A 25,419-nucleotide genomic window follows, 5' to 3' on the forward strand; every position below is an offset into this window, starting at 1 on the left:
GTTTGTGATACCTGGATGCAGTTATCCTTCTTTGCCTCCAAACATAGCATCACTCTCCCCGAGAGGAAAGCAATACCACTGCGGTGACCAGGACCCTGGGGCGCCGCAACAACATACTTGTTCTTCAAGTGGGAACATGCATATTATGTCCATCTCTTTACATAGTCACAGAACTGCATTTACCTCGGAACAATCACTGCCCTGCCTTCACCCTGTATAATGTCTCCATCCTGTGCCCGTCACTGCACTGCCTTCACCCTGTATAATGTCTCCATCTTGTGCTCGTCACTGCACTGCCTTCACCCTGTATAATGTCTCCAGCTTGTGCCCGTCACTGCACTGCCTTCACCCTGTATAATGTCTCCATCTTGTGCCCGTCACTGAACTGCCTTCACCCTGTATAATGTCTCCATCCTGTGCCCGTCACTGCACTGCCTTCACCATGTATAATGTCTCTATCCTGTGCCCGTCACTGCACTGCCTTCACCCTGTATAATGTCTCCATCCTGTGCCCGTCACTGCACTGCCTTCACCCTGTATAATGTCTCCAGCTTGTGCTCGTCACTGCACTACCTTCACCCTGTATAATGTCTCCATCCTGTGCCCATCACTGCACTGCATCCACCCTGTACAATGTCTCCATCCTGTGCCCGTCACTGCACTACCTTCACCCTGTATAATGTCTCCATCCTGTGCCAGTCACTGCACTGCCTTCACCCTGTATGTCTCCATCCTGTGCCCGTCACTGCACTGCATTCACCCTGTATAATTTCTCCACCCTGTGCCCGTCACTGCACTGCCTTCACCCTGTATAATGTCTCTATCCTGTGCCCATCACTGCACTGCCTTCACCCTGTATAATGTCTACATCCTGTGCCCATCACTGTACTACCTCCACCCTGTATAATGTCTCCATCCTGTGTCGTCACTGCACTGCCTTCACCCTGTATAATGTCTCCATCCTGTGTCGTCACTGCACTGCCTTCACCCTGTATAATGTCTCCATCCTGTGTCGTCACTGCACTGCCTTCACCCTGTATAATGTCTCCATCCTGTGTCGTCACAGCACTGCCTTCACCCTGTATAATGTCTCCATCCTGTGTCGTCACTGCACTGCCTTCACCCTGTATAATGTCTCCATCCTGTGTGTTATGGACCTGGTGGTTAGGAGCACCCGGAAAGACCTGATGGTTAAACTGTAAACCAGGACAAGCTCTGGGAAGTGGGAGCTCTGCTGACCGCAAACCCTAATCCTATCACACACACTAGAAATAGCCGTGGAGTGTACCTAACTCTGCCTAGACGCCTCTTCACAGCCTAAGAGCTAACTACCCCTAAAGATAGGAAATAAAGGTCAGCACAAAAAACTACAAAATACCACGCAGAGTATGCAAAAAGACCCCCGCACCGACTCACGGTGCGGAGGTGCCACTCTGCATCCCAGAGCTTCCAGCTAGCGAGGCAATATCATGATAGCAAGCTGGACAAGAAAAACAATGAACAACAAAATAACTAGCAGGGACTTAGCTTCTGCTGGAGTAGACAGGTCATCAGAAAGATCCAGGAGAGATCTGAACCAGTACTAAGACATTTACAGCTGGCATGGAGTAATGATCTGAGTGGAGTTAAATAGAGAAACCAGCCTAGCACTAAACGAGAGCAGCTGAGGAAGGAATCTCAGAACCAGCAGCTCCACTCACAGCCACCAGAGGGAGTCCACAGACAGAACTCGCCGAAGTACCATTCATGACCACAAGAGGGAGTTCGAGAACGGAATTCACAACACCTGAGCCTGTCTCTGCACTGCCTTCACCCTGTATAATGTCTCCATCCTGTGTCGTCACTGCACTGCCTTCACCCTGTGTGTGCTGGTTGTGGGCTGTCCTGAGCTCTTCAGGATTTTATGTAAATTCCAACTTATGTAATAACTTCTTTCCAGATCATCGCAGAAGTTTGAGATTGCTGGCATATTTTCCATCAAGATTTTACCTTTTCCTAGAGATCAGATATGACCTGACTGTTGTCAGCAATTTGCCCATCATCGATTTGTGGCTTATAGGCAGGGGTTACAGTTAGGGAAATACATGCATTTTCCTCCCTGGTTCAAACAGACGCTGAAAATCTATATCCCATCGCTATCGGACTTAAGGCCCCGTCTCACATAGCGATTTACCAACGATCACGAGCAGCGATACGACCTGGCCGTGATCGTTGGTAAGTCGTTGTGTGGTCGCTGGGGAGCTGTCACACAGACCGCTCTCTCCAGCGACCAACGATCAGGGGAACGACTTCGGCATCGTTGAAACTGTCTTCAACGATGCCGAAGTCCCCCTGCAGCACCCGGGTAACCAGGGTAAACATCGGGTTACTAAGCGCAGGGCCGCGCTTAGTAACCCGATGTTTACCCTGGTTACCAAAAAAAACAAACAGTACATACTCACCTTTCGGTGTCCGTCAGGTCCCTTGCCGTCTGCTTCCCGCTCTGACTGAGATCCGGCCGTACAGTGAGAGCAGAGCGCAGCGGTGACGTCACCGCTGTGCTGTACTTTCACTGTACGGCGGCACTGTCAGAGCAGGAAGCAGACGGCAAGGGACCTGACGGACATCAGAATGTGAGTATGTAGTGTTTGTTTTTTTTTACATTTACGCTGGTAACCAGGGTAAACATCGGGTTACTAAGCGCGGCCCTGCGCTTAGTAACCCGATGTTTACCCTGGTTACCAGTGAAGACATCGCTGGATCGGTGTCACACACACCGATTCAGCGATGTCAGCGGGACCTCAACGACCAAAAAAAGGTCCAGGCCATTCCGACACGACCAGCGATCTCGCAGCAGGGGCCTGATCGCTGGTACGTGTCACACATAGCGAGATCGCTACTGAGGTCGCTGTTGCGTCACAAAACTTGTGACTCAGCAGCGATCTCGCTAGCGACCTTGCTATGTGAGACGGGGGCTTTATAGAAACTCCAATATTCTGTATTTTCTTTCGGAAACTTTTGTCTATTCCAGGTGCAATAATCCACTTGCAGGGACAAAGAGCTTCCACTGCTCTGTTTATGTGTAAACACAGGTACCATATTCTTATCTGAAAGGACATTTTCTCTAATTACCTGTCCATTCTACATCTCAGTCACCTGGGCTTCAAAATGAGTTTCTGCATTTTAATTACGATGGTTCTCATCCAATTTCCTACTTGTATCAGTGTATTCCACCTTCCTACATCTAAGAGACTTAGGGTACCGTCACACAGTGAAATTTCCATCGCTACGACGGTACGATTCGTGACGTTCTAGCGATATCGTTACGATATCGCAGTGTCTGACACGCTACTGCGATCAGACATCACGCTGAGAATCGTACGTCGTAGCAGATCGTTTGGAACTTTCTTTCGTCGCTTGATCACCCGCTGACATCGCTGGATCGTTGTGTGTGACAGCGATCCAGCGATGTGTTCGCTTGTAACCAGGGTAAACATCGGGTAACTAAGCGCAGGGCTGCCGGTCAACAATGTTATCAGAAGCCTCTCTGTGCTTGTTCCTGCTCCTAGACAACTACTAGATAAGTTGGACTCTTGTCCATGTTTGTTTTTGCATTTTGTTCCAGTTCACAGCTGTAGTTTCGTTACTGTGTCTGGAAAGCTCTTGTGAACGGGAATTGCCACTCTGGTGTTATGAGTTAATGCCAGAGTTTTAAAGTAATTTCTGGATGGAGTTTTTGATAGGGTTTTCAGCTGACCATGAAAGTGTCCTTTCTGTCTTCTGCTATGTAGTAAGTGGACCTCAAATTTGCTAAACCTATTTTCATACTACGTTTGTTATTTCATCTCAACTCACCGCCAATACATGTGGGGGGCCTCTGTCTCCTTTCGGGGTATTTCTCTAGAGGTGAGCTAGGACTAATATTTTCCTCTGCTAGCTTTATTTAGTCCTCCGGCTGGGCTGGGCATCTAGAATCAACGTAGGCATGCTACCCGGCCACTGCTAGTTGTGCGTTAGATTTAGTTCATGGTCAGCTCAGTTCCCATCTTCCAAGAGCTAGTTCCTATATATGCTTATGCTATGTTCTCTTGCCATTGAGATCATGACACAAGCGTAAACGTTAAAAAAACAAACACTACATACTTACATTCCGGTGCCAGTCCTCCGGCGTCTCAGCTTCTCTGCACTGTGTGAGCGCCTGCCGGCCGGAAAGCAAGCACAGCGGTGACGCGGTGACGTCACCGCTCTGCTTTCCGGCTATGGCGCTTACACAGTGGAGAGAAGCAGAACGCCGGGGACAGACACTGGAATGTAAGTATGTACTGTTTGTTTTTTTTACGTTAACGCTGGTAACCAGGGTAAACATCGGGTTACTAAGCGCGGCCCTGCGCTTAGTAACCCGATGTTTACCCTGGTTACCCAGGGACTTCGGCATTGCTCCAGCGCCGTGATTGCAAAGTGTGACCGCAGTCTACGACGCTGGAGCGATATTCATACGACGCTGCGACGTCACGAATCGTGCCGTCGCAGCGATGGAAATTTCACTGTGTGACGGTACCTAGTCTGCTAAATTGCAAACTCTTGTCCTGCAAAAGAGGCAGGGGGCGTGTGAATGTGGCTTGGGTTCGGTCTGTTTTTTGCCCCTGCAATTCCATGTGGTGTAGAGATTTCCTATGACAGGGCAGGAACTGTGGGGCAACAAAACACAGGGTAAGTGCAGCTCGGGGAGTTTTCCCATAAGATTCATTCCCACAATCAGGATTTGCTGCTTCTTGATGACTTTCTGCATCTGTTATTAGGTTCATTGCATTTTTATCTTGTTTCTGTGTTTTTTGTCTCTTTTTGGTCGTCATGATAATGCTGAATTGTTTTTTTTGTTTCCTGGTATTTTGCTGTGACAAAACCTTTTTGATACAGTCATGTGTGAATTACAGATGTGTTTTACCTGTGGATCTTCCACATCTAATGTAATTCTAGGGGGAAAATCCACACACAAAACTCAGCGTATCCGCAGAAAAAATTGACATGTGGTGGATTTTAACCATGCTGCAGATCAGTATATGGAGCATAAGATAAAAGGCCGCGAGCTTTCTGTATGTCCTGTTCTCTTTGCTGGAGCCGTAAGATGAAGCATCAAGAACTCATCAAAAACTGACGTGAGAACTTAGCCCTAGGGCTCACATGTTGCAATTAGTGGAAATTATCCACAGCACATCTGCAGCAAAATCTTTGCACAGTCCGAGCTTTTTACACCTATATTTTGCAGTAGATTTTGTTGAATATTTGCCACCGAATTAACCCTAGTAAAATGCATGAAATCGACACGTAATTCTGCAGAATTCTGTCACTATTTTATTTTATTGAAAAATGAACAGTATTTTGGGGGGAACTTTCAGCAGCCAGTGTTACCTAAAATACAACGACAAATGGAAATTTGCTACAACTAGTCCCTCTCAGCATAAGCCTGCAGCTGTTATATACTCCAACATTGTTTCCATGTAGAACAATGTGGTTGGGATTATATATAGGTTGGCTTTGGTTAGGCCACTGACGGCCTTCTTACAACCTATGGGAAGAGTCATGCGGCCGTAAAATTCGGACGAGGATTGCAGCTCAATGCTTGGACTGGCCACCAGCTCTCCCACCCTGAGCAGGACAGCTATATAGAAATACATGCTGCCACGTCGGGAGAGTCAATGGCCATGGTGAGCATTGCGATCCTCGTCAGAGCTACCCAGTCGTCTGACTCTTCCCTAATAGCTAGAGTTCATCTTCCTTTTAGCTCTTGCTTCCTTCCGGTGGGGGGTGTACTTTATTTCTGCATTCCGATTAGCTGTGACTGCATTTTCTACTTATTCTTGCTGTGCCCACTTCATCTTTGTTTTGCCTTTATGCTGAGGCTACACAGCCACATTGGCCACGACTCAGGTTATGTAGCCAAAGGTTTCTGTGCTGCTGCTACATTGCAGTGCTATAGAAGTGAATAGGGTCATATTGCGGCTCTAGGGTAACACAACCGCGGCAAAAGTCTAAAACAATCCAACATGGTACCCTGAAAAATACAATGTGACCCCGTTCACTTTTATTGTGCTGCAACATAGCAGTGAGATCTAGCCAATATTGGCCTCATGACCCGTGGCGCAGCCAAAGTCACCGTGGAGCCCCAGCCTTACCCTTTCTTTACCTTTCTTCTAACTTTGGGCTGTCACTGCTCTGACTTTGTCTCTCTGCTGCCTTTTTTACCTCTAATCAGTGGCCGCCCGGCTTTCTTCTCTCTTCCTCAGCTCCATTGAGCTCCTGGGTTTTACCGATCAGCCGCCAACTTGCTGAACTAAGTTTTGTACAATTCACTTTGCCTTGAACAGATTCTCGTCTTCAGTTTGCAGGCTTTTCTGCTTCTTCATTTCTTTATTTCTCACTCTGATCTCAGGTTTATGGCTTTCCCGGCCCAATCTCCTTCTTCCCATCGCTTCCCGAGCAATCACTCACCGTAAGAAAACATTTATAATTCTGATGGTTTAAAAAACAAACTTTCTGTCCACAGACACTAATAAGTTTCTACTGTCTTGTACATAGAGGAAAACATGAGAATGTCCATTGGTGGAAAGATTTTTATTCTTACAATGTATCTAGTATGATGATCTAGTACAATGTAGAAGTAAAACACTGAACCAGCAGCAGATGGGGAGACATGTCAGCTCGGAACCCAGAATACTGGTAACTGGAACGAGGGTCCATTGTCTGCTTTTGATTCTTCTTTTAGGAATCTTTTTTTATTTTAAGAATTTTTTCAAATAAACTTGGTTTCTTCTTCTGGTTTTCTCTCGATGCCTTGATTTCGTCCCCTTGTCTAGCTTGTTCATATTCCCTCTCCCATTGGAGCTCTTGCTTGAGACTGTTGTATTCCTCCTCCTGCTGCTTCCTCTCTTTTTCCTATCCCCGTTTCTTCTTTTCCTCTTCTTGTTGCATGAGCTTTTTCTCTTTCTGAACATGTTCTAAGGCCTTCATCTTTTCCACTTTTCTCTGCTGTTCCTTTATATTGTGGGAACTAGTACAGGTCTCCACCTTCTGCTCTTGTCTGGATCATGAATTTTTTTAATTTTTAAAACAATCCAAGGAATTTTTTTTTCTTTTTCTTTTCTTGTCTTTCTCTCTGGGCCCTCATTTCCTCCTCTTGTCTAGCTCGATCACGTTCCCTCTCCCGTTGGAGCTCTTGCTGGTGTCTCTTGAAGTCCTCCTCCTGCTCTCTCTGTTCTTTCTGGCTCTGTTTCTTCATCTCCTCTTCTTGTTGCGTATGTCTCTTCTCCTGTAGAGCTTGGTCTAAGGCCTTTTTCTTTTCGACTTTTCTCTGCTGTTCCTTTATATCACACTCATGGATGTAGTTAAGCACAAATTTCCTCCTCATCTTCATCTCCTCCGAAGGATCTCGAGGTTGTTCCACCTGAAACTGAACGTCTCTAATGACTTCACAGAAGAATTTCAGGACTTCTTCATGTTTCCCTCTGGTTTTCATGTGATCTTCTCTAGTGTAATTCTCAAATGAAAAGATTCTGTCAATTCCGATGTCCCTGAATATTCCTTCAGTTTTAGTTAGAGACCCCGCTGTCTTATGAGTGAGAACGACTATTGGGACGACTCCTGGAAGACAAGAGACACAAGGTAAGAAGAGATCCAAAGATTCCATCATTTGTCACACAAGATACACTGATCGCTCAGACTCCAAAGAACCTGGTGTGAGATCAGCTAATTCTAATGTTCCACAACCTGTCCCCAAAATCCCCTAAAACAATTTTGGTTCAGGTACCAGAACAGTACCCGAAATCGAACTTGAACCCGAACCCCATTGATCTGAATGGGGAGCACAAACATCCATTGTCTGTCATCAACATGATAATACGGCAAACACGGGCTCTGATCAGCGATAAGATCGTTACCACTGGTCAGAGAGCTGCAGTTCCCACGGTGTCTGATGGCAGCATGTGAGCCAGCAGTATACTACTGTCATCCGCATACGCCTGCTGTCGTAGATAGCAGCATGAACAGGTGCCACTGATGGGAGTATTCATCAGCTGGCGCCTGTGCTATGAATAAAGTGGTAATAGATAACCTCAAGCACTCAAATATTGCAATCCGTAATAAATTAAATAAAGTATATAAACTTTATTTTGGGAATCCACATAATGAAAAACAGAAAAAAGTAGTACCAACGTTTCAGCATTATGGCCTTTCAAGGGTTTTCTGTAGGTAGGAGATTCGGCGTGTGCGGCGTGTACCCTTCAGGTGTGGTGAGATGTGACACACTTCACCACGCCTGAAGGGTACACGCCGCACACACCGAATCTCCTACCTACAGAAAACCTTTGAAAAAGGCCATAAAGGCACAAACGTTGGGATTACTTTTTTCTGTTTTTCATTGTCGGCTGTGAATTCCCAAAATAAAATGCATATACTTTATTTCATCTATTACGGATTGCAATATTTGAGTGCTTGACGTTACTGATTACCACTGGACTTATATTTTTTCTTTGAAGAACCGACCATTATTTTAGGAGTGCAATATAAAACTCTGACCAAAATATTGTGTGCTATAAATAAATGTTTAAAAAAATGATGTGGGCTCCCCTCTGTTTTTGATAACCAGTGCAGGCATAACCAACAGCTGCGGGCTGCAGCCCCCAGCTGTGAGTTTTATCATGGCTGGTTATAAAAAAAAAATGGGGTCCCATGTCATTTTTAAAAATTATTTAAATAAAAATTAAACAAACAGCGTGGGGTCCACCCCATTTTTGACAACCAGCCAAGCTAAATGAGACAGCCAGGGGCTGGTAATCTCAGATTGTGAAGGGGCCATGGATATTGGTTCTCTCAGCTTAAAAATAGCAGCCTGCAGCTGCCCCAGAAAAGGTACATCTATTAGATGCACCAATTCTGGGTCTTTGTCTGACTCTTACCACTTGCCCTGGTGCGGTGGTGTCATGAATATGCATGTCTACACAGCTCTGCTACAGCTCTTTGGCTTTGTACTAGCAGGCTCCAGCCCTGATCCCCCTTGCAGCTTCCCCCCTTCGCAGCAGCATATGTGTGTAAGTCCACTTCTCCCTCTCCCCTGCTGTAATGTGAAACCAGTGTGCTAGCAGTCTCGCTAGTTAGTTTTATGGCTCTGAACTGGTTGAAAGCAGCTTACAGCCTCATGGCCATCTCTTTGTGTACAACATTGTTCATTTTAAGACCAAATATAATGGCATCGATTAAGTGAGATAGGGGGAATCTTAAATTTTTGGAATGTGCATCAGTAGAGCTACGCACCAGTGCATTTTCTAATTTCCCGTACCAGCAGAATCCAAGAAATGGATTACTACTTAACCGGGTCATACAGATACTTCATGTTTGGACTCAAGTTAACGCCCAGCTCATGCTCGGAAGAATAGTAGTTCAGTCATCGCTATATGAAGTTCCATCCCTGAGCGACGAGGGTTATGAGTTTTCAGTGAGTTTGAGTCCCTCTGAGAAAAGAGGAGTGCATTTCATAACTCAGACCACTCAGTGATGTCACGAGCAGAGGGTATAAAATATGGAACCTCATTTTAGGAGGGGTCTTTTGCCCAGGAAGTCAGCTAACAGAAGTTCTGCAATCTGCTCTGATGCATTGGGATGTGTCGCCCTTCCCTCGGAACATGGCCTGCCATTATCTGAGAGAACTGAAAGTGCTTTTCATCTTTAATCCCTTTTATTTTGTAATCGTTCTGTACATACTATAATTGTCTCATCGTATAATATCTTTTTTATACTTTTTGTAAACACTGCCTAATCTTTTTGGAGTAAAGCTATAAAATTTACTAGTAATGTTCTCCTTGCTCTAAAATGTACCGCCAATGTCCTCTGAAGTAAATTACGCTACTGATTAGGTTGACTCCTGACCCACTATTAATCATAGTAATAGGAGCTGGTGGCAGCGAAGTGTCCTGAGCTTTTGGGGAAACTGGCAGCGACAGACGGTGTTGATAATTATATTTCCCACCTGAGCAGGAGTAGTTATATTGCCCTGACTGCAGTGTGCCCAATAGCCAGTACATGAAGAAAGCAACCGCACTCAAAATATGAATTTGCGTCATAAACGTGACATTTTTAATAGGGAACACCACAGTGATTTAGTCAAGTGCCCTCAACACTTGACTAAATCACTGTGGTGTTCCCTATTAAAAATTTCACGTTTATGATGCAAATTCATATTTTGAGTGCGGTTGTTTTCTTCAGTTTTGAGTTATCTGGATTCCATCAAGGTTCAGCCTGCACCAGCCCTATATCTCCAGAGTGCACGCCTTTCTCCTTAGAATCAATAGCCAGTACATAGCAGGCAGCCTTTCTGGTGACTAATTATCCTAGGTGCAGCTCCCTGATTGACCTTAGGGGTAATGGGGCACCAGAGAGCTGCCAGTTCCAAATCGGAACTGGGAAGTGGGATATAAATAAATCCCTAAACAAGGAACTGGGCAACCAAACACCCTTGGTTCATGACATATTGGTGGCAGAGCGGTGGGATAATAGAGCCTTAGTGATCTGGTTTGAGCAATCATTCCTCTCACTAAAAACTTGCATGGTTCTTGCGAGGACCCTGCACAGAAAGTTTTGGAGAACGAACTCAGTGTTTACTAGTCCTGAGACAATAGTGTGTAAAGCGATTACCCCTACCTGTTTCTTTGTTTTTCTATCCTATCTTTTATTTGGCGATGATGGCTACGCTTGGAGAAGGCTGGTATAAGCAGCATAACAAGGACACTCTTATTGCCCTTTGCGGGTTGAGACAGATTGCCGCCACGGACAAAAACAAAAGCTAACTGGTTGCAGCTCTGGTGCAACTGGAAAGCGCTCAGAGCCCCTCGGACGCAGAAGCCAGTCCAAGCGCAAATGGTGCTGCTGTTGAGGTCCAACTGCTGAATGCTGGCCCTACTTGCAACCAGGGCGGATTGGACCTCCACCTGCAGATGGCCTTGGAACAACTCCCTGCCAAAGACCGTGATGGACGTCTGAGGCTGATCCAGCAATATTAAGAGAAAACGATATGGTGCATGGACTCAGGACCCACTTTGACCAGTGGATCCAAGGACTGTCAGCGACCACCTTTGAGCAGCTGAGGGACCCGATGATCAAATATCAGTTCCTACATCTTTGCCCAGCTGAGGTACGATAGTTTGTGATTGACCGAGAACCAAAAGACACGGACAAAGCAGCGCAGATCACTGACACTTATGAGGCCAACCGGAGACCGGATGTGCAGATGCCAGTCACCGCCAGCTGGAGAGGGGGTAAGCCTTCAGCCAACCCCAGTGCCCCTGCCAGCCAACTCACCGGAGGCCCTGTCCCCTTTGCCATCAACACAGGCCTACATCAGACCCTCGCAAGTGTTTTTTCTACAATAAGACAGATCATATCAAAACAGAAGAACCCCTCGGTTCATGACAGGTGGCAAGTAGGGTAATAGGTTTGGAGTTGATGTCAGTTGTTTTAAAGCCGCTGACATCAAGCCCAGGAGATAGTAATGGAGAGGCATCTATAATACCCCCACCACTAACCCCATAGTTATACTGGAAAATAGGCACCGCCAGAATAAAAACATATAATTGAAATAAAGACAATGACAGCTTTATTTGAAATAAAAATAAAAAATCACAGTTGCACTCACCTTTATGCCCAACAACCATATTCCTCACCTGTCTGATGAGAAGATAATCCAGATGTCCCGTGATGAGTCTAGCTCTGCTACATCTAGATGGCATGCTGAACATTGGCATGATGCCAGCATCATATTCAGCATCAGTGTCTCGCGGTGACTTGAATAAGGTGAGCGGAGTTCATAGCAGATTAACTTCATCCACTTCAGTGACGTCACCGCTAGCAGAGCTAGACTCGTCACGGAACAACTGGATAATTTCATTGGCCAGGTGAGGAATATGGTTGTTTATTATTTTGTTTTTTACAGGTGAGAAGGTCTTCAATGAAATATGTGTAAGGTGAGTTAAAGCTTTTGCTTTTTTATTTTTATTTCAAGTAAAGGTGTCAGTGTCTTTATTTCAATTAAAGGACTTTATTCTGGCTGTGTATTTTTTCTTTAACAATCTAACTATGGGTTAGTAATGGGGGCATCTTATAGATGCCTCTCCCTTACTAACCTGTGGGATTTATGTTGTCGGCCATAAAACAGCTTACATCAACCCCATAAACATTACTCAACTTGCCACCACCACAGAGCAAGTGGGAAAAGCCGGGCAAAGCAGCAGAATTAGTGCATCTAATAGATGTGCCTTTTCTGGGGCAGCTGATGGCTGCTATTTTTAGGCTGTGGGGCCAATATCTAGCTGCAGGTGACCACAATATCGAATGTGAGAAAAATCAATGTTTTGCTGAGATATTGGTGGGAGGGAGATACGCAGACCCCCCATGGATGAAAAAAATGCAGACCCTTAATATAGAAAGCATCTTACCTGTCAGCTTCTGTGCGGTCTGGAATAAGAGTTTCAGATCTTCTTTTTCTGTATTTGTGATTTCTTTTCTTACACTGAAAATAATTACATCAATAAGAAATCATCCTGAGAACGATGAGTAAATGGGAGAATAAGACACAAATCAATAGCCGATAACTCCACACACTCCGCAGCCCTGAAGATACAACACCAAGAAGGAAGAGTGGAGAATTATGGAAATTACAGGATGGAGACGTCGCTAATCTGCAAATGAGGAAAAATGACACAACATGAGCACATCTGGATTATGATGTACAATAAAAAAATATATTGTGGTACCGTGCTAGCCAGAGAAATTTATGTAAATACTTTTATGACCAAAAATGACAAAAAATATTCAATGAGTGATCCCTTAATTGACTAACCAGAAAAAGCTATATTTGCAGCTTTCAGAGCACAGCGGCGCCTTCTTCAGGCAGGATTGTAATTTCTTTGTTGAGGAGAGTATCACCTATAATACTGCCCCTATGTACAGAACTTCTGCTCTATATCACACTGATGTGGATTCTTGGTTGTAGCACTGAGCCAACATGTTGGTGTCTGGTCTCTTACTCACCTGTGCACAAATACTGGGAAGATGAAATCGGAGGTTTTGACTTCTTTCTCGGCTTTGACCATCCTTTCTGAAAGTCCGAATCCCTCTCCCCATTGTACTTCTGTACCCAGTGGCAGCAGATTCCCTGGAGAGGTAACAGAAATCAGTGTTAGACACAAGTGTCACCTCCAGTCGTCTTCTCGGAGATCAGTATTGGGAGGTGGTAAGTGGGCGGCACTGACGTAACCAGACTCTTATGGGCCTCACAGCAGTAACCCGACATGTTATTATTATTATTTATTTCTATAGCACCATTGATTCCATGGTGCTGTGCATGAGAAGGGGTTTCATCAAAATACAAATATCACTTACAGTAAGCAAACTAACAATAACGGACTGATACAGAGGGGCGAGGACCCTCCCCTTGCAGGCTTACATTCTACAGGATTATGGAGAAGGAGACAGTAGGTCGGGGGTTGCAGGAGCTCCGGTGTTGGTGAGGCGGTAGCTCCGGTAGTGGTGAGGAGGCAGCAGGGTTAGTGCAGGCTGTAGGCTTTCCTGAAGAGATGAGTTTTCAGGTTCCGTCTGAAGGATCCAAATGTGGTTGATAGTCGGACGTGTTGGGGCAAAAAATTCCAGAGGATGGTGGATATTCGGGAGAGATCTTGGAGGCGAATAGGTGAGGAGCGAATAAGTGTGGAGGAGAGAAGGAGGTCTTAGGAGGACCGGAGATTACGTGAGAGAAGATATTGATCTTCCCTCACGTAATTATTGAAGATATTGAAGAAAAAGATATTGAACGTGAGCTGTCATTGAGAAACTTGTAAACAGAATGATTGTATGAAAAGGCATTTTACTATTCATCTACACTTATACTTCCCTACTCTACTCAGAAATAAAAAGCTAAATGGCAATTAAAAATGTATATAAAAACATGTCATAAAAACATTACAAATACAATCAATGTAACAGAAAAACGTAGTAATAAGATCATTTTCTATGTAATAAATGTAAGTAATACAGTGTTATATAAATAATAGTACCGTCATATATCACTATACTATTACTGTACGGGGTCCACTATGTCAAGACCAATATTACCAATAATGCCACATACAAATGATAAATAATGCCGGTGTACGGGGATTTTGGTGCTAACGACGTCTGAACGGTTTTGTATTAAGTTTTTGTTCTGATTAAGAATATGACTTGGGTTTTGCCAGATCGGCTCTAGTGTCTGAGATATTTAATAGTTAATGAATTCCAGTAGAATTCTGGCTTTTTTATCATTGTAAGCTACAAAGTGAAATACAAAATAATTCTATGGGATATTTCATTCAGGGCATTACTGCTATATGGGGTCCAGTGAGCAGGAGTACAAAGGGCAGCCCAATCTGGGCCCAACCTCTTAAGCTTCTGCTCACCGGGCCCCATCGTGCAATGAAGATCTGTGTGTGGCGTATACCTTGGTGGTGGGAACATTCTTGGAGCTCCACAGCCGTCTAACCTGAATGGCTGCACAATTCCGGCTCCCTCCGTTCTCTGGACTTCTGTTCAGGTGACAGCGTGTACACGAGGACATCATCGCGTACGCGCCATCCTGTACGAGGACACCAGAAGCGGAGCTGTGCCTGCAGAAGATCGTCATTGAGGTCAGTATGAGTAACGTTTTCTTTCTGGGACAGCTCATAGAATCCCACGGTTTGCAGTATCATCTCTATGCCGATGACACACAGATCTACCTATCCGGACCTGACCTCACATCCTTATTCACCAAAATCCCACAATGTCTGTCTGCTATTTCATCTTTCCTTTCTGCCCGCTTTCTAAAACTGAACATGGACAAAACAGAATTCATCATCTTTCCCCATCTCGCTCTACCCCTTCACCAGACCTATCCATCAAGGTCAATGGCTGCCCACTTTCCCCAGTCCAACACGCCCGGTGCCTCGGGGTGATCCTCGACTCTGCCCTCTCTTTCAAGCCACATATCCAAGCCCTTGCCTCCTCCTGCCATCTCAAACTCAAAAATATTTCCCCGATCCGCGCATTCCACCACAACGAAGCCACAAAAACACTAGTGCATGCCGTTATCGTCTCCCGCCTTGACTACTGCAACCTACTACTCTCTGACCTCCCCTCTAGCACTCTGGCACCACTCCAATCCATCCTACACTCTGCTGCCTGACTAATCTACCTGTCTCCCCGCTATTCCCCAGCCTCTCCCCTATGCCAAGCCCTTCACTGGCTTCCTATCGTCCAGAGACTCCAGTTCAAAACCCTCACAATGACCTACAAAGTCATCCACACCCTGTCTTTTCCTCACATCTGTGACCTCGTCTCCCGGTACCTACCTACACACAACCTTCGATCCTCACAAGATCTCCTTCTCTACTCCCCTCTCATCTCTTCTTCCCACAACTGCATCCAAGACTTCTCCCGTGCTTCCCCCATACTCTGGAACTCTCTACCCCAACATATCAGACTCTCGCCTACCATCGAAACCTTCAAAAATAACCTGAAGACTCACCTCTACCGACAAAGCCTACAACCTGCAGTGATCCTTGGTCTGCTGAACCGCCGCATGACCAGCTCTACCCTCTCCTAGTGTATCCTCACCCATCCCCTGCAGACTGGGAGCCCTCGTGGGCAGGGTCCTCCCTCCTTATGTACCAGTGTGCCTTGTTTTTGGCTCATGTTTATTGCATTTGTCTATATTTGCCCCTTTTCACATGTAAAGCGCCATGGAATAAATGGCGCTATAAAAATGTATTATAATATTAATATTAATTGATAAATTGAATCAAATGGGTGAGGGGGACAAGGATGGGGACTGCAAGTGGTGAAGTGAGGTGGGAGGGAGACTGCAAATGATGATGTGGGGGAGGGGGACTGCACATTATAAAGTGAGGGGCAGTAGGACTGCCAAGTGATGAACTGAGGGGTGTAGCAGAACAGCACATGATGAAGTGAGTGGGGGAGGGGGACTGCAAATGATGAAGTGATTGGGGGATGAGACAACCATCACCGTTTTCGAGGGGCTGATGTAGCATGATTAGTACACGAGCATCGACCCTACTAATGAATATGGGACATGGATATCAATGTGGAGCGTCCCCAGACGCAGGGCAGCGGGGTACTCGGTACCGGGCCTCTCTGTCTCGGTCCTGGGGCTGTCACGGTGGCTAGACACGGTCCGTGACCCTGCTAAGGGGCTTCCAATGAAAGGTGTGATGCTGGTGCGTGGTGCGATGAATAACGAGGACACAGGGTTGCAGTCTCTTTACCTCTTTACTGAAGGCTTCGGGATCCGCAATCCAGAGCACTGCTAACAGGGCTGGCTGAGATCGGCCAGTCCGAAGGCACATCCAGAGTTCCCTTTGCAGGTGGAAATCAGTGCCTACCTACTAGCGCCTGGGTGTTGTAGTACCTCCCTGCTGAGCACCACGGGATAGTCCTCACAACTGTTGTGTCTGTTTCTGATGTTCTTTCTCTCTCCGTCCCCCAGATGATTTGGCTAGGACGCACCCGTATGATGGGGTAGGCCTGGAGTTATTCTGGGACCCTAGAGACGCCCCTCTCCCACAATTGCCTCCGTTGTCTGCTTAGGTGATTTAGGTGAGGCAGCCAACCTATAATTAACTGCCCTGCCGCTGTTTGAAGTAATGCATGGAGCCCAATACTTCCTCGGCGTTCCGGCCACCGGCTACGCGCCTCAGTAGGATGTTGCCGATCTCATGTGGTGGACAATTTGACGTTGTCTCAGGAAAAGGCTCAACGTTTTGCTAACCTCCGTCGGTGTGTTGGTCCCCGGCTTCGTGTTGGGGATTTAGTTTGGTTATCTTCTCGTCATGTTCCTATGAAGGTTTCTTATCCTAAGTTCAAGCCTCGCTTTATTGGTCCCTTTAAGATTTCTGAGATTATTAATCCGGTATCTTTTCGTTTGGCCCTTCCTGCCTCTTTTGCCATCCATAATGTTTTCCATAGATCTTTGTTGCGGAGATATGTGGTGCCCGTTGTTCCCTCTGTTGATCCTCCTGCCCCGGTGTTGGTTGAGGGGGAGTTGGAATATGTGGTGGAGAAGATTTTGGATTCTCGTTTTTCGAGGCGGAGGCTTCAGTATCTTGTCAAGTGGAAGGGTTATGGCCAGGAGGATAATTCTTGGGCTGTTGCCTCCGATGTCCATGCCGCCAATTTGGTTTGTGCCTTTCACTTGGCTTGTCCTGATCGGCCTGGGGGCTCTGGTGAGGGTTCGGTGACCCCTCCTCAAGGGGGGGGGGTACTGTTGTGAATTCCGTTCTTGGGCTCCCTCGGGTGGTTGTAAATGGCACTTTTGTGAATTCTGCCCTTGGGCTCCCTCCGGTGGTTTTAAGTGGAACTGCTGCTCCTTGGATTTAGCTTAGCAGCTGCTTCCACTGATCGTCTCTCCTGCTCTGCTATTTAGCCTGGCTCTGATCTTCAGCCTGTGCCAGCTGTCAATGTTTCTTGGTTGGATTCAGATCTCTCCTTGGATTTCCATGTTAGTCGGTCCAGTTCAGCAAAGATAAGTCCTTGCATGTTCATTTGTTGTCCACTTGCTGTGGACTTAATCGTTCAGCTCATTTTATGTTTGCTCTAGTCCAGCTTGTCAGTATTTCATATTCAGTTAAGCTGGAAGCTCTGGGGAAGCAGATTTGCCCTCCACACCGTTAGTCAGGTGTGGAGATTTTTTGTAAACTCTGTGATGGAATTTTCTAGCTTTTAATACTGACCGCACAGTATCCTTTCCTATTCTGTCTATCTAGTTAGAAGTGGCCTCCTTTGCTAAATCCTGATTTCATTCTGTGTATGTCATTTCCCTCTACTCACAGTCCATATTTGTGGGGGGCTGTCTGTCCTTTGGGAATTTTCTCTGAGGCAAGATAGCTTTCCTGTTTCCATCTTTGGGGGTAGTTAGCTCTCCGGCTGTGACGAGATGTCTAGGGAGTGACAGGAACATTCCACAGCTACTTCTAGTGTTGTGTTAGGTTCAGGAACTGCGGTCAGTAAAGATACCATCTCCTCAGAGCTCGTCCATGTTGCTCCTTAACCACCAGGTCATAACAGAGGAGTGGCCTAATACATAGAACCCTTTGCTCCCCCTGGTGGCCAGAGTGTGAAGTGTAATGTGTGACTGTGATACCTGGTCAGGTGAACTCCTTAAGTGCCATCAGATGTAACATCACTCCCCTTAGTGGCTGTCACGGGAAGCCTAGGTAGGCAAGAGCTAATAACCCAGGCCCCTGCGATTTCCCTCAACTCTGGGAAACCCTGACTGACCCTCTCCCAGAGTTTACACTGATGGTGTGCATGTCTGGGCCTCCACCCTCACCCTGTCTCCTGTTTCAAACCTAGGCTGAAACCTCCACCCACCACCCAGTGAAGAGACCACTAACCAATACCCACAGTTAGCACAGACAAGGATAACGGAAAATATACACCACGCCGCAGTCACTCAGGAATACACAATAAGTGCACAGGGCAAAACAAATACAAATATAGGAAGGAGGAAAATATGACGAAAGGAAATATACACCACCAGATACGATACTCCTTTTCCTAGACCACCACTCCAGACCGAGATAACCAAGCACAAAACAGAAGCTATAATCGGCGATGCCCAATGTTCAGGAGAACTATTTAAAGGCAGTGGGCGTGACCCAGCTTCCAATCCGAGCACCTGCTAAATTAACCCCGGACCAGCTAGACAAAATCTAGCCAACGCCACTGAGCGCATAGTGGACAAAAGCGGAATTACCGCGGTCCATCGAACGCCCTAGTATGAACAGCGTCCGACATGACAGTGGCGGAGCGACAGTACTGCAACGACCAGGACTCTGGGGCACTGCAAATGCCTCTTTTGACAACCCCGTACACTGGAAATATCGCTTTGGCCGAGTGTTCAAATGATGAATTGAAGGTGGGGGGGGGAACAAGAGCAAATAATGACTTGGTGAGAGCAAATAATGATGGATTTTGAGGGTGGGGGAGTAAATGATGATGAACTGGGGTTGGGCACCAAATAATGATACATTGAGGGTGAAGGAGAGAAAATGATGTATTGAATGTGGGGGGGAGCAGGGAATAGAGGGTGGGAGAGAGAGGAGACATGACATAATAAATTGTGGCAGAAGTGTTATGTAATTGTGAATCGAGGGAGCAGGAGGTACATAGTGGGGGTTGTTGAACTTGCAGTGACTGATATTGAATTGAGGAAAGAGTACAGGGGCTAATTATTTTATATATTTGGTGGTAAAATGGCTATTTATGGTTGGGGACACAGTGGTGGATTATAATTTATATTTGGAATGGTGGGTTGCAATAATAACTAATAGTGATGAACGAGTATACTCATTGTTCGGGTTTTCCCAAGCATGCTCGGGTAATCCCCGAGTAATTGTGACTGCTCGGAGATTAAGTTTTCCTTGCTGCAGCTGGATGATTTGCGGCTACTAGACAGCTTGATTACATGTGGGGATTCTCTAGCAACCAGGCAACCCCCACATGTACTCAGGCTGGCTAGTAGCTGTAAATCAAGCAGCTGCGTCAACAAAAACTAAATCTCCAAGCAGTTACAAATACACGGAGATCACCCGAGCATGCTCGGAAAAAACAGAGCAACGAGTATACTCGCTCATCACTAATAACTAATTAGTGTTGAGCGAGTATACTTGTTGCTCGGGTCTCCCCGAGCACGCTTGAGTAATCTCTGAGTATTTGGATGTGCTTGGAGATTTATTTTTCGTCGCCTCAGCTGCTTGATTTACGGCTGCTTGACAGCCTGAGTACATGTGAGGAATGCCTGTTTGTTAGGGAACCAACACATGTAATCAGCCTGTCCAGAAGCCGTAAATCATGCAGCTGATGCAAGGAAAACAAAATCTCCGAGCACTCACAAATACTTGGGGATCACCCGAGCATGCTTGGGAAAACCCAAGCAACAAGTATACTCGTTCATCACTACTAATTATATATTAATGGTGGGTGCATGTCTGTATCCAGCTGTATAGTGTAGAAGAAAGGGAAAAAGTGGGGAATGTGCTCTGGAAGTGGTGCTCTAGGTAACTGTTATTTTATGTAGAGATTTTATGTAGAGACTAGTCCTGGCTGAAAGAAGTGATGGCGGTGTAATAATTATAGGGGATAACTCAGGAGACTCTTTGCATGGAACAAGACAACTACAGGACACAGTTTTATAAGTGGTAAAGTCTATATTATCACATGGTGATTCAAACAGGTGCAGAGAGAAACTCAAGTCCACAACACTTGGTGTAAATATTAAACGCAGCTTAGCAGTCTATAGGGAACTTCAGAGGAAAATGCAATCATGCAGAAAGTCTATGAAGCACAATTATTCTTGAGGATACTTGACACAAATAAGTCCTTGCTTAGTCCGCAACACAGAGAGATATGCTTATTAGGCAGTTCAAATAATATCTTAGCTCAACCAGGGAGGTCTGGGTAATAGTCTCAGGTTTTTGCAGAGCAGAAACAGCTTACATGTCCAGCAAATGCAGATGGAAGTAAACACAAACAGCCAGATGAAGGACGATTACTGGAAACTGGTGTATGCAGCAGGAACTCAGAGCAGAGTAGCAGGATCTCCAACACAGGTTCCCAGGAGCAGGTATATAGCCAGGGAGTCACCAGAGGTCAGGAGCTGGATGCAAGGCAGAATACTCTAGCACAGACTGAAGGCTGGGGTGGAGTTTTATAGCAGGAAGACAAGTGCACATGAGACCAAAGACGCCATCTTGGAAAAGGGCAGTAATGCACAAAAGGTAATAAAAAATGTTCAGAGTCCTGACAGGCGGTCTGCTCTGGATGAAGAAATAAAAGAAAGATGAAGGCCTTCAACTAGAGATGTCACTGGTATGTCAGTGTGTCTTCTGTACACTGACACTGTATACTATATACAGAGCTCCTGTGTATAATGTCACTGGTGATCCCTGTATTAGCTACACACTATACAAAAAAAAGGTTGCACTCTATCATGCTAAGTCATGTCAATGTGAAATATATGAAATATGAATAGCAATATGGCTTTTGAATATTAGGAAAAAAAATTGAGACGCTTAGCATAAAATTTGGCCAAATTATATCTGCCCATCAACCATCGTCAAGGTGGCCTCAAAAACTGATGGGTCCCTGACCTGTCTGAATACTTCTCTTAGGCTGATGTCTGAATTCCTGGGTGAATGTGGACACCACTCTCAGTAAAGTCCCGCATTTATGGGTCGGTAGGGACCTGCAGTAATTATAATCACCACATGGTGAAGCACTCCGTCCTTCACAATGCAGAGCCTCCCCGTACCTGCAATAATGCTCAGTTCTCACGAGCTTCCAGTTGGCTGTAATTTTATACATAAACTGCAGCAGTCAAACTAACAGGTGATGGAAGGAGTGAGGTAAACAGAATGCGGGAACAGAAGATGACTCCTGGTCTGTACTGTCCTCCAACTGCTTCCTGTCACCATCTGCCCTCTCTCCTCCAACTGCTTCATGCTGTCACCTTCCCCTCTTTCCTCCAACTGCTTTCTGTCGCGAACTGTCCCTGTCTCCTCCAACTGCTTCCAGACACCATTTTCCCCTCTCTCCTCTAGCTGCTTTCTACTGCCTTCTGCCCCTCTCTTCTCCAACTACTTCCTGCCACCATCTTTCCCTCTCTCCTCCAACTGCTTTTTACCGCTTTCTGCCCCTCTCTCCTCCAACTGCTTTCTGCTTTCATCTTCCCCTCTCTGCTCCAACTGCTTTCTACCGCCTTCTGCCCCTCTCTCCTCCAACTGCTTCCTGCCAGCATCTGCCCCTCTCTCCTCCAACTGCTTTCTGCCAGCATCTTCCCATCTCTCCTCCAACTGCTTTCTACTGCCTTCTGCCCCTTTCTCGCCCAACTGCTTTCTGCCACCATCTTCCCCTCTCTCCTCCAACTACTTTCTACCTCCTTCTGCACTTCTCTCCTCCACCTGCTTTCTGCTGCCCTCATCTCATCTCTGTTCCAACTGCTTCCTGCTGCCATCTTCCCTTCTCTCCTCTAGCTAGTTAGACAGATCCCGGTTAACTCTCTCTCTGGTCCTTGGGAGCTAATATAACAACTTAGTCTATTGAATAAATAACTACAAGATCAATCTTTGCAGAACCTTCTAAAGGAATCTCCATTCCACTCTGTCAAACATGTTAGAGGCATCCAAAGACCAGATGGAGAGGAAAACTGCTTATCCCAACTACAAAGCAGCAAACTTTCTCCTAAGATTCTGTCTACTTCACCTTTTAGACACAAAAGAGCACAGTGAGGTCAAAAATACTCTGTTGTAAAAAAAAAAAAAAAATCACAGTAATCAGCAAGTGCTAGTCAAAAGATGTAAAGAAAACAGGGTATTTAGTTGATACATTTTTTTGCAAAAAAATGTATACTAAGCTGCTCCACCAAATCGTCAAGGTATACCCTTATAGAGCAGTCCTAACTAATGTATAGAATCCCTATCTGATGTATTTAAAACCTGATCATCTGTATAGTACCTGTATAAGCAGGGTTCAGAGAGAAAAAAATATACATGTGGACATGCAGGATGGAACAGCTTAAATGCAAATGACCCACAGAGGAGTGGTGGACTCCCCAGTCTTGTAGAAACAAGAGAACAATTATAGAACCAGAAACACATGGGCCACTTGCACACTGAACAAGTCTGTAGGAACCTGTTCACACCACCAGAATACTTGAAGACACAAAAGAGCACAGTGAGGTCAAAAATACTCTGTTGTAAAAAAAAAACAAAAAAAACTGGGGAGTCCACCACTCCTCTGTGGGTCATTTGCATTTAACTGCTCCATCCTACATGTCCACATGGATAGTCCTTCTCTGAACCCTGCTTATACAGGTATTATACAGATGATCAGGTTTTAAATACATCAGATAGGGATTCTGTACATTAGTTAGGACTGCTCTATAAGGGTATACCTTGACGATTTGGTGGAGCAGCTTAGTATACATTTTTTTGCAAAAAAACGTATCAACTAAATACCCTGTTTTCTTTACATCTTTTGACTAGCACTTGCTGATTACTGTGATTTTTTTTTTTTTTTTTACAACAGAGTATTTTTGACCTCACTGTGCTCTTTTGTGTCTTCAAGTATTCTGGTGGTGTGAACAGGTTCCTACAGACTTGTTCAATGTGCAAGTGGCCCATGTGTTTCTGGTTCTACTTCACCTTTTAGCAGTAAAGCCACATTGATCTCCATGTATTAATGGATGGATACATTTCTTAAGCCTGATCACAACAATTTTGGATATGTCCACATCATTAACAGGTTAATGGACCTCTGTGATGTCTTCTCCAGAAGAGCCTTAGCTTATTTCAGTGATAATGTAATTATTCCCTCTGTCACACTAATTGGCCACTGACCCATCTTACAGACCCTGTCAAATGTCTGAGACAATATGGGGTAAATAACAGTCCCATAGTTTTTGTAGACCTCCTATGGGAACCTGTCACTGCACAAGCATCAGCTGCCAAAGCATCATAAGAAGAGCGATACGTCTCATAGAAAAATTCAACCTCGAATATTCCCCCTTCCAAGAACCGATGGCCTCTATGGTGCGATGTTGTTGCTGAGCTTTGTGTCATCCTGCCCAGGCCTCGATGACTAACAGGAATGTTTCTATCCTGCAAAAGACGACTATTGTTGTGATCAGAAACTCCTACAATCCATTCTGAGTATCCTGCATTTTTTATTGTTTTCCTTACATTTCTTTCCCATTACTGCAATGTTCTTAATTAAAAATACCCTGAAAAAAGGCCTTAAAGTTATCCCAAAGGTAATCAGCAGCTAAAACCCCAGTAACTGTGACTTGAGGGTTTTGTGACTCTATAAAATGGATTTCCAGTGGTTCAAAATCCACAATCTAGGCTGTTCTTACCGTATACACTGATACCACCTGTGAAATTGGTCTGAAAGATCCCTGGACTCGAAGGCTAATTTGTCAAAATAATTAAGACTAATATCAATGGCGAGTGTCAGATCTATCCTGGACATCGAGCTATGGGAGCGACTGCGGCATGAAAATATTCTCTTCAGTGGATTTTTTATTCTCCATACATCAAACTGGACAGTTCCTAAATAAAAGTTCTCCAAGGGGAAATGGAGATTCCCAACAATAGAGGGAGCGGGATGAGCTCTAATTCTGTCCATGGACCATGGCTTTTTTCATCATAAAACAATCCCAGTTGTACTTGTGTTATATGAATTGATGGAGCCGGACATCTTCTCATGTAAATAAACAGAACCCTAATTCTAGCTGTTACCATCTCTGCGATGTTTTTGAGTTGTAAAAGTTCTAGAAAAACCATTACAATTTCCTTAATTCTCTCCTGAAACTCTTGGCCCCTAATAATACAGATCCCTCAGTACTCACCGAGCTGAGCGAAGATGACTCCTGATTCTTGGTCATCCATCCTAATGCAGCCTCTGTTATCCACCAGGGTGATGTTCTCCATCAGCTCATATGGGATTCTGTCTGTTGTTGCTCCTCCATCTGCACCCTTTGCCTTCGCCCAGTTCTCGAACTCACAATCTCTCCAGACATAGATGCAGGTATTAATGAACGACGACTTCCCGTGACCTAAGAGGCCAAAGAGTTGGATGAGGATGCGGTTGAAGCCTTGGTTTCCTTTCTTACATTTATCAAAACTGAAGTTCTTAGTAAAATGTCTCATCTCATCGCTATCCATGTCTTCTCCTCAGATCGCTCTTTTCTTTGTGACTGGAAGGACTGAAATGAGACAAAGTCTTTCTGATATTAGATCCCAAGAGCTTTTATCTTCCTTTTCGTTCATTGTGAACTATCTCTACAGCCATGATTGTCTCTAACACTTCCTCATGCATGGAAGGCTCGGAGGTTACGGATCGCCTTCTGCTAATCTAATCTTTTTAATATAGCTCATAGTTCATAGTTTTAAGGTTGAAGGTTGACCTAAGTCCATCCAGTTCAACCTGCAACCTCACAGGATGAGCCAAAGGAGGCAAAAACCCTGTGGGGCAGACATTAATATAGCTCCATATTAGGGGAAAAATTATTTCCTGACTCCACATACGGCAATCAGACGAGATCCCTGAATCCTCGTCCATCACAGAATCTAGTGCCCATAACCTGTAATATTATATGTATCAAGAAAGGATACTAGTGCCTCAATCATTACATCATCATGTGGCAGAGATCGATAGTCTCACTGCTCTTACCGTAAAGAATCTGCATTTGTGATTACGATTAAACCTTCTTTCCTCTAGATGTAGATGATGCTCCTTTTCACCATCGCAGACCTAGGTATAAAAAGATCATTTCACAGATCCCTGTACTGTCCCCTCAAATGTTTG

The 25,419-nt window shown here is 45.2% G+C and overlaps 1 protein-coding gene across 1 annotated transcript; it reads right to left on the reverse strand.

Annotated features, from left to right (window-relative positions):
• Nucleotides 1-6,578: 6,578 nt before the first annotated feature.
• Nucleotides 6,579-24,953, reverse strand: LOC143785038 (uncharacterized). The gene is made up of 4 exons (XM_077273696.1): nt 24,461-24,953; nt 13,054-13,177; nt 12,459-12,532; nt 6,579-7,617 (listed from the first exon to the last, which is right to left on the reverse strand). Exons 1-4 carry the CDS (start codon nt 24,774-24,776, stop codon nt 7,082-7,084), a joined length of 1,050 nt encoding a protein of 349 aa, XP_077129811.1. The 5' UTR covers nt 24,777-24,953; the 3' UTR covers nt 6,579-7,081.
• Between the last annotated feature and the right edge of the window lie 466 nt (nt 24,954-25,419).

The sequence above is a fragment of the Ranitomeya variabilis genome, chromosome 7, assembly GCF_051348905.1.
Source record: "Ranitomeya variabilis isolate aRanVar5 chromosome 7, aRanVar5.hap1, whole genome shotgun sequence".
In the NCBI taxonomy this organism is placed as follows: domain Eukaryota; kingdom Metazoa; phylum Chordata; class Amphibia; order Anura; family Dendrobatidae; genus Ranitomeya; species Ranitomeya variabilis.